This window comes from Pyxicephalus adspersus, chromosome 4 (assembly GCF_032062135.1).
Source record: "Pyxicephalus adspersus chromosome 4, UCB_Pads_2.0, whole genome shotgun sequence".
Lineage (NCBI taxonomy): Eukaryota > Metazoa > Chordata > Amphibia > Anura > Pyxicephalidae > Pyxicephalus > Pyxicephalus adspersus.
Genome location: NC_092861.1, coordinates 55130332 through 55140031, shown reverse-complemented (window position 1 = coordinate 55140031; position 9700 = coordinate 55130332). Strand labels below are relative to the sequence as shown.

The 9700-nt window shown below is 34.2% G+C and overlaps 1 protein-coding gene across 1 annotated transcript in view; it reads left to right on the top strand.

Annotated features, from left to right (window-relative positions):
* The window catches only part of LOC140329771 (IgGFc-binding protein-like), a 103277-nt gene that overhangs the window by 25645 nt on the left and 67932 nt on the right, over positions 1 to 9700 (top strand). The window contains exons 2-4 of the mRNA XM_072410162.1: positions 4489 to 4532; positions 5476 to 5625; positions 5798 to 6060. Of these exons, the coding sequence (XP_072266263.1) occupies positions 4489 to 4532; positions 5476 to 5625; positions 5798 to 6060 (457 nt within the window). The remainder of the gene's footprint in view (positions 1 to 4488; positions 4533 to 5475; positions 5626 to 5797; positions 6061 to 9700) is intronic.

Here is a 9700-nt window from a genome sequence, read left to right as displayed (position 1 = left end):
GAGAGTCGGGTTAGTGGAATACCAGCGAGAAGGATGTTACAGTAGTCCAGACGAGAGATGATAAGAGCGTGTACAAGGAGTTTGGTGGTCTCAGGGGACAGGTAGGGGCGGATTTTGGAGATTTTGCGTAGATGAAAGTGACAGGACTTGGAAATGTTCTGAATATGGGGGGTAAATGAGAGGGCAGAGTCAAAGGTAACGCCAAGACAACTTGCCTGAGTGGAGGGCCGAATAACAGTGTTGTTAACTGTTAGAAATATGTCAGGGGGAGATTTGGATTTTGAGGGGGGGATGATGATAAGTTTTGTTTTAACCAGGTTGAGCTTCAAAAAATGGGCAGACATCCATGATGAGATGGCCGACAGGCAGCATGAGACCTTATCCAGGACTGAGGGAGACAGGTCAGGGGTGGACAGATAGATTTGAATGTTATCAGCATAGAGATGGTACTGTAAGCCAAAGGAGGATATGAGACTACCGATGGAGGAGGTGTACCTTATCTTAGTTTTTTTTTACATTGGCTAAGCATCACAGTAATGGGCAAAGAGTAAGATACAATATGGACCAAGGTGGTACGTGGGGTCAAGAGGAACTAATTGTTATTATTTACAATTCAGGGTAGCCTGGCTCTTGGGGAGTTTTTCTGCGATTTGCAGTCACCGGAAGATTACTGTCTCACAATAAAATTGGACATTACTTACTGGTAATACTTTCTTTGCAGGTGCACTTGGGCTTCATATTGATATTTTGGTAAGATCTGGGCTTACAATCTGGTCCCTTTCTTGAGCTACTCTGTTGGTAATAATATATTGCTTCTAAATCCTATTTTTCATGTATTCTGCCAACCTATACTTTCTGTTAGCACAAGGACTAAGTCTATTTACCACTAACCCTGACTGTACTTGCCATGTTTGTAATTTTGAAAATTGGTGTACGGCTATAGTAGTGATTGGGGTATGTGAAAAAAAACACTGATCTTCATTGAGGCATGTGGTGTTTGCCACTAATAAAAAACAGAAACATATTGAATTACATTTTTGAACTGTGGTATTAGTAGTAAAACTACCGTCATCTACTCTTTTATTACAGTATAAGGCTAGATTTGGGGGGAAGACAAATAACATAACTGCATGTTTTTGGATACTGGGAGTAAACCAGTACCCAGAGGAAACATATGCAGATAGTGGCCTGGCCAAGATTCAAGCCTGGGACCTAACACTGCAAAGGCCAGGATGCTAACCTCTGAGCCATCTCAATTAAAGGAAATAGAATTCAATGAACAAAACAAAAGTTCTAGGTACAATACAACTGAGAAAGGAAGGGCCTGATGATGCTGGATGTTCTCCAGTCAGGCTATGTCTGACTTGCAGTAGCTTTTAATGCACACTTTAAAAGGTCACAGTGTGCAATGAAACCAGTATGAAACTGCAGTACTGAAGGTTTGTTTGGAGTTTAGCATTAAAAGGTCAATATTATTTTATATGCAAATGATTACATTAATTTTATAATTGAAGATGTTGAAGCGCTTGCATTCTGCTCATTGTTGCAGGAGCATGGACAAAGTGCAGTCCAATTAGAAAAAAAATGACCAACAAACTGTAAATAATGTTCTGTACCAAACATATCTGCATAGCTTATCAAAAAGTTAATAACGTATGATTTAAGATCTGTGATCTCCCTTCCGGTATAAGAGTGCATGCTTTGCACTGCCAAGGTCACTTTCTGGTGAAGTGTGTACTGTCACAATTGACCATCAAAGGACCCCACAGGAGTTTTTGCAGGGTCATTATCAGGTCCTGGAGGATGATAATATTTCAGGGTGGGGACACAAGACCAATCATCTGTGCAACAGAGAGTAGAGATATTTCCAATCACCAGTTGTGACACAGAGTTTGGGTGAGTTTTAGAGGCATAACAAAAAACACAGTCTAAGCTTTTTATAAAGCAGGTTTTTATTTTTTCAAATTATCCATGCTAAGGTTTCAAATAAATGTCTAGTTAAAAAGGTCTGTATAATCCTCAATTTCGTGGACATGAGTTGTCACCAAGAAATAGAAACTAATGTGGTCCAACAGGCAGAAAATGATCAAGATTTTTGACTAGGTTCAATAGCTTATAATTTGTACCAAAGAGTAAAATGCCTGTATCTTGTTATTTTTCTTCTGTTCTAGTGTAGATACATACTATACTGTTCTAGTATAGATATAGAATTCATTGTATATTTTTTTTGGCAATACAGGAGTGTTTTGTATAGTTTTATCTGTTAAATTGCAATAGAGAGCAGGCAGCCGCTTTTTCTACTATTTATTCTAAGCTTCACACTTCACCTTTTATAAATTAACTATGTCAATTGGATCACATTAAAAGGATGGAAGGCCTTCATATCTCAAACCATTGTATTTCAAGAATGGTTTACCATCACATTCACATGTATCATTTAGCATGTTTTATTAGGAAATTTTGTACATTCACATATGTTTTTAAAAGGATGAGTAAAATCAGCAATAATTTACTAACAAGTTACCTGATTCCCATTTACAATCCAGTACATTAAATTAGTTTTAACATGAGGCCTTTGCTTTACTATAGAAAACCCATATGGATGTCTGGATGTCTGGATCGCTTGCAGATCATTTCCATATTGCATAAATGGTTTTATGACCATCCCCTCCCAGCTCCTTTAATGCTTAAAGTGGTGAGTATCTTATCTTGGTTTCTTACATGCAAGTCTAAACTTCAAGCAACAACCTCCATCATGCTGCTTTAATGACAGTGAAGCAACTTTGCAAATGGGGAGTTTTTGGAGTTTTGTATGGTGTTTGATCACCTTATTCATTGTGCAAGTTTTAAGGTAGGTAGATTATAACAAAACATGTTTGCATGAATATGTAATATCAAGAATAGGTAAGCTTAATGGCTAAATATGTATACTTAAGCAGCATCATACATTGATTGTTACAGCAGTAATTATACCTTGGGATGGAAATGTTGTTTATGCTGTTTGTCAAAACATAAATCAGTTTATAAGTAAGAAGAAACATATGTTCTATTAGAGTCATTTTTTAAATAGTTTTAAGAAAGGTAAAACTAGATTCATACCTTTCTATGTATTTTGTTAATTCATTTTAGGTATGCTTTTTATTCACAGTTTTAGTTTTATGTGTTCTGTGATATTTTAATGTGAATTAGTCAGTCAATACAATTGCAAGAAAAGTTGAAGTTGCTAAAAAAAAGGAATGGTTTTCATGTGTTGGAAAAATGTCAAACCATAAATGCATTTCTGTGTACTGCTATTGCCATCAATATGGCTAAAAATGCATCCTGATGGCCCTAAAAAGCACAACTGATTTTTTTTTGCCCAACACACTTCAATGCAGCACACATATAATCTAGTGTAACAACAAAACACATGCTGCATTTTTGTGTATTAAGCCAAAGCTTGCTGTCAATTCAAACATCAAAATTAATGGATGGAAATTTAATGGGAAATTTGAGGTGACCAATCATAGATAAGAACAGCAAAATATTCCTGATAAGTAACTTTTGATTTAAATGTGAGCAGAATTTCTGTCTGACCAATTTATTAACTGAGTGGATAAAAATATGTCTTCATTTCTTTAAATTATTCATCAAATTGCTTATCATAAAAAGGCTGGTACATGTAGTTGGTGTTCTAAAAGTCGTTTAATGAAGCATGACGCTTAAATTTTAATGAATCTGACGCTTAAATTTCTTTGGTAAAGAATGTTCCAAATGCATGCATTTTCAATAGCAGTGATTTATTCTTCATTAGAGAATGTAAATGTCAGATGAACTGCTTTATACATAGCAGCGTTAGTATTTGCCCACACTGAAGTCATGTGGTTCAGTACTGTGTGGGCCATTAGATATTATACTATCCGTACCATATTATTCTGCAGTTAAAACTGCAGTTAAAATTTGGTTAGATTGAATGGCCATTTGACAAATACTGTAAATATTGTAAAACTGGGTTAAAAAAAAACAAAAAACATTTTTAATAGTCTGGATAATGTGGGCAAAAAAAAACAAAGCAATCATCATCTTTTATTCAATCCATTTACAATTAATATTTTTTTTTCTTTTTTGTATATGGATAATAAAATGTTGCTTTGATCTCAGTAAGGTATTTGTATGCCTCTAAGTCCCTGGTATTTTTGAAGTTTTCTTCTCTTTTTCTTCAACATAATGAATTAATGGGATGTGGCATTTATTCATAAGTGTTTGAGTAGAACATGCAGAAGATATATATCTATTTAAAGGGTCTATATGCAGAAGTAACTGGGTAAAATTGTTGCATGACTGGTCAAGGTTTAGAACGTGTTCTAGAACATTTCTTGTTGTAATTTGGGTATGATTAATCCTCTATTAAAAAGATGCACACTATATTAGTACAGGCTGTCAATGAAAACAACATAGGATGCATGATGATCTGATTTAACATAATCATAATTGTTTTTTACCTTTCAGTGTGAGTCAGAATACCATATGGAACGCCTGGGATCCTACTGGTGGTAAGTAAACCTTTTACACATTTAGACTTTTCTTCTTTTAAAGTTTTTTTCATGGCTTAACTAGTAAGTTGGCTAGCTTTCATGAATATTAGCTTAGCAAAAACAAGACTTGCAACCATATCTTGTGACCTATTAAATACCCAACAACCCATTGAACCTGTTTGCACCTGTTATATACAAAATTCAGTACAGTCCCAGCCATACTAATCTATCCCTTTTCTTTTATATATGGGATAAAGATTTGATAGTACACTTAGTGAGCCTAAATAAATTTGCAAGGAGTATGTTTAATATTTCCATGTTTGCATGGGTGTCCTCATATATATATATATATATATATATATATATATAATACTAATACTAACAAAATATATTAGTAGGTTTATTGGCTCCCCCTGCCCCCTCTAGACTATGTTAGAAACCTTAGATTGTGTGAGCTCCTTGAGGGGACAATTAATAACATGACAATGACAATGGTTCAAAACTACACATTATTAATAAATGCTTTAACTTTATCTAAAACCAAAGAGTTCTGTGTTTGTTTAGTTTGGGAGTGGGATAAAACCACTGTATTGTATTTGTTATTATATATCTTTGGGAGATTAGTGGGAGACAGTGAATCCCCCACTCTAAGTTGGTAACATCAATAACAAAGTTTAAAAGAAACTCCTGAGTCCACTAAGATGAACAGATGTTTATATTAGGGACAAACAATGTATCTTTGTGTAGCTTTATGTTCAGACTGGCAGTGGGGTCTCAGTGTGGTTACTAGTCCTTAATGCTCTTTCTTGGGTCAGAGGCTACATGTAGAATTGAATAAAGATTGACTGTTTATTTGTTTTATATGAATTTAAACACTTTGTACTTTGAGTACAAATGCATGATAACCAGTAAGCTTTATCAATATTTATTACTAATGTTTTGCACTAACTTTAACGTTTAGATTATATCGTGTATTGTAACTTTAACGACAACACCAGGCCTTTTTGTGACTGGAGACAAACCTGTGAACATGATGAAGGAGAATGGATACGAGCAAAGGGCAGTACACCAACACAAGGGACAGGTCCTGATGGAGATTATCCTGATAGATGTAAGATCGATCCTGTATATGGTTACAAGAATTGTCATTTTAAATTTATTGCATATGACATGCGGGATTATTTTCTTTAAATGCTATAAAATAATATAACTACTGTGTAATGGGCACAATATATTTTAAATGTTATTATTTACGGTTTCAATGATTTTTACTTGTTTTACAGATGGTTACTATCTTTATCAAGAGGCAACTAACCTGATTCCAGGAGATACTACTAGGCTTGTTAGCCCAATTCTGTCCATCTATGGTGACATTTGTATAGATTTCTGGTACCACATGTATGGCTCAGAAAATGAAAACCAGCTAAAAGTTCTAGTAAAAGATGACACAGGCACGCATGATGTTTGGCAAAGGAAAGGACAACAAGGTTCTGATTGGCTTTATGGCTCAGTTACAGTTTCATTATCAGAAGAGAACTCTATTCAGGTAAACAAAAAAGCTTTGTTTTTTCAGCAGTACATGTCAATTTTTAATTATTGATTTTTTTATAGTTTTTTTTTTATATAACACCAGATGTGTTTAAATGCTTCATGGAGAGGATGTGTGTTAGTAGCTCTATCCTTCTTTGCATAATGTAGGCAACCAAATTCTACAAAGACATAGCTAATGATCATACATTCTAGCATACATTAGGTTATTGTAGGCTATGGCATTTTTTGTTTGTTAGCCAAGATCCTGTCAAATCAGTGTCTGCATGCTACCACTATTTGTAAAAATACCCTTTTGTGCAAGAATCCTGGTAAAATTTCATCAGATACATTTCTAAAGCTTTTGTCCATCACAATAGCTGTAATTTAGAATGCATTTTAGGCATTTTTTGGGACGTATTATCACATGAATAATCCACACATTATTTAGTTATTATGCAAGACATGTGCTAGTGCTGAAGAGAAAGGTCATCTTTATTTCAATGAGATGGGGTCCATCTAAAACTGCAGTGGCATAGGTTCCAATGTCTGATGTATCTCTGGTTAAAAATGCTTAATTACTTTTGTCACTCTCTTTGTGCCTTCTCAGTATCAGTACTAATCATATTTTTATAGACTTTTTGAGCAATAAAAATTCTAAAAACTACTTAAATGTAAATGATGTAATAAAAAAAAAACATAAAAATATATATTGACATAAAAAACATGATAAATTTAGAATATTACAAACAAGACAGCTAAGCACAAAAAAGTTATTAGTGAATGTTTCAAAATTTGGGATTATGGATCTTTTAAGACTGTGATTATTTACTTTTTCTTTATGATCTCATTTTATCATCGACTCCATTTTTATCTGACCATCTTTGCCAATTAAATGTTTGTTGTAGTGAGGAGGGTCATCATGGAATTGTAATTAGATGCAAATTCTTTATTAGCAAATTAAAATCAAAATTCACAATAGCTTTGTATGTAGAAACACAAATTACAAGTTGAATTAATTTAGTCAGTGTGGGGGGGGGGGGAATTGGGGTTCACAGAATGTAAGTGGCCAGCAACGCCAGCCGCTGAATCCCTGGCTCCGCAGCATCTGCAGATTTGACTGCAGGCAGCAGTGAGCAGTACTGAGCATCTCCCCTGAGCCAGGGTTCCATGTCATGAGGAAGGGCTAACGGCATCGCAACCTTACCGCCAACCTGAACTCAGCCTTTAAGTTTTGTGTACTTTAGGGGCACCATAGCGCACAGAAAATTGGCAGTACCCAAATGTTCATTGCCATGAGAGTGGCCCCCAGGGGGTCCCCAACATGCACACTTAATTTTGGAACACTGGTCTTGAAATAGCCCACTTAATGTGAAAATATCACTGATTGTTGTTAGGATTTTGTGCTTGTGACCCCATATCTGGCAACTTGTTAAATATAGAGGGCTTAAATTTGATTATTAGCAGCACTTAAGGTCCCCTGTCTACCCTGAATTTCACATTTCAATGACAATCACTGAAGGAGATATGAGGATTTATACGTGGGGGTAATGACAGCTTCATGGATTATCTTGGGTACAAGGTGGCCGGGGAGCAGCTCCCTCTCCTGGTAGCACAATCTTGATCGAGGAACATATGGGATGCATGCGCCCCATCTCCACAAGACAACGAGCAGAGAGGGAATGAGGATAGGGTCACATCTGGCCATGGATTGGGCACCCTTGAACTAAACTGTATGTTATGGCACCATCTAGTGATGGGACACCTACAGTGTATTTACTACATCCATCAAAAAAAATTCACACATTCACACAAGTCATTGTTCTTTCTGTATTTGTGTAAATCTACAAAACTGGTACTACAACCTAAACACACAAGTGTAGTTTGTGAAAATTAGAAGTGAGATCACAAAAGAGTTTTTGTTTGAAATGTCTTTTGCTCTTAACATAGAAATGCTTTGCTGATTAATTCTTGAAAAATAAATATTATAAATAAATAATAAATGTTCTTTTTTTATATATATATATGTTTTGTAAACGTGAATATTACTATTTACTGGATAGGACTGTACCCATCTATAGAACAGTTCTTTTTGGTAGAAGTTTAAAAACATTCTGTGCTTTAAATAATGTTTATGGCATTGGGAGATGTTATCCCTCTGAAAAGAATTGCAAGTCTACATGCATTTATCATTTTCCTAAATAAATTAACTATAAAAAGTTTTTCCAAAATAAATTCTAAAAACTTATTTAGGATATTTTGATCTCCCATATAGACCACACTTTAATATGTGATTGATTAAAATCCAATGTTTTATAGAAGGAGAGGGTTTAAAAAAATAAACGTAAAGTTTTTTACGTGGCTTTTTTTAATATACAGAAAAGTCCATAGGCTATATAAGTATTTGCAAAAATAGTCATAGGGATTGAAGGTACTAGTAGAAGCTCTTTGACTCACATTGCAAAGTTTTAGAAGATTCATGACTCACAATGAAAAAAACATACCCATGTATGCTTCATTATAATATATTTAGCAAATAGAAGTTCTAAATGTGTGAACATAACCTGTAATATTTTTTATTCACCTATTCACCTATTTTACATTGTAGTATTAAACATTATTGTTTAACCTTTTATTTCTAGATTCAAGGAAACTTAGACATTTTTTTAATGTACTTCATTATTCTATTAAGCACTTTTTATGTGCATATTATTTTAACACCTCTGATGAACTGAATCTCATAAGTAGTGATGAAGTTTATTTTAGGTTTGTGGCTACATTACCAACCTTTGCAAATGCTTTCCAAGGTTAGGTAATAAAACTTTGCCACTCTGAGGTCATACATGTTAGCCTTAATTCTGTTTTTCATAATAGAATTTATCTTCTTATATATGGTAAACTGAAGTAAAAATATAAAGATGATGACCAAAAAAAGATAAATTTGACTACATTTTTTTGATCCAAGTTTGTTCTCTTGACTGGAAAGTATGACTGGAAACTGAAAATAATGTTATATGGCCATACAATACTATGATATAAATACAAATAACGGTAAAATTATAATCCAAACATTATTTATAGTTATAGAGTAACAAAATAAACATTCATGTAGTTCATTATTGTCAGTCATAGTGTACACTGTACCAAGAAGAACTTCAAGCACAAATAATGAAAAGGACTGTGAGAAGTTTGTGGAATGTGTAAAATGATAATATCTTCTAATAATGTATTCTAAATGCCAGCTCTTAGTGTTGGTCGAATAGCTCACTATTCGATTTGACAGCTATTCGGCCGAATATAGCAAAAAAATGTGGGTGGTCGAATTCGAATTAGAATCCCATTAAAGTCAATGGGAGAAAAATTCGGGTTTGTTTCAGCACTGTGTAGAGCTTCTACAGCCTCCAATCAGATGTAAAAAGATACATTATAAAAGGATACATGAAAAGATACATTGTAAAGAGATACATAAAAAGATACATTATAAAAAGATACATAACACTATTACATACCCCTGGACTTCACATGTCACAGCACATGTCAAATGTATTTTAGGCTAAAGCTAGGTACACACTTCCAATAATTATTGTTGGAAAATGAACGATTGTGACCGATCAACGATTATGCACGATTATACTTGAACAATCATATTGTGCACAATT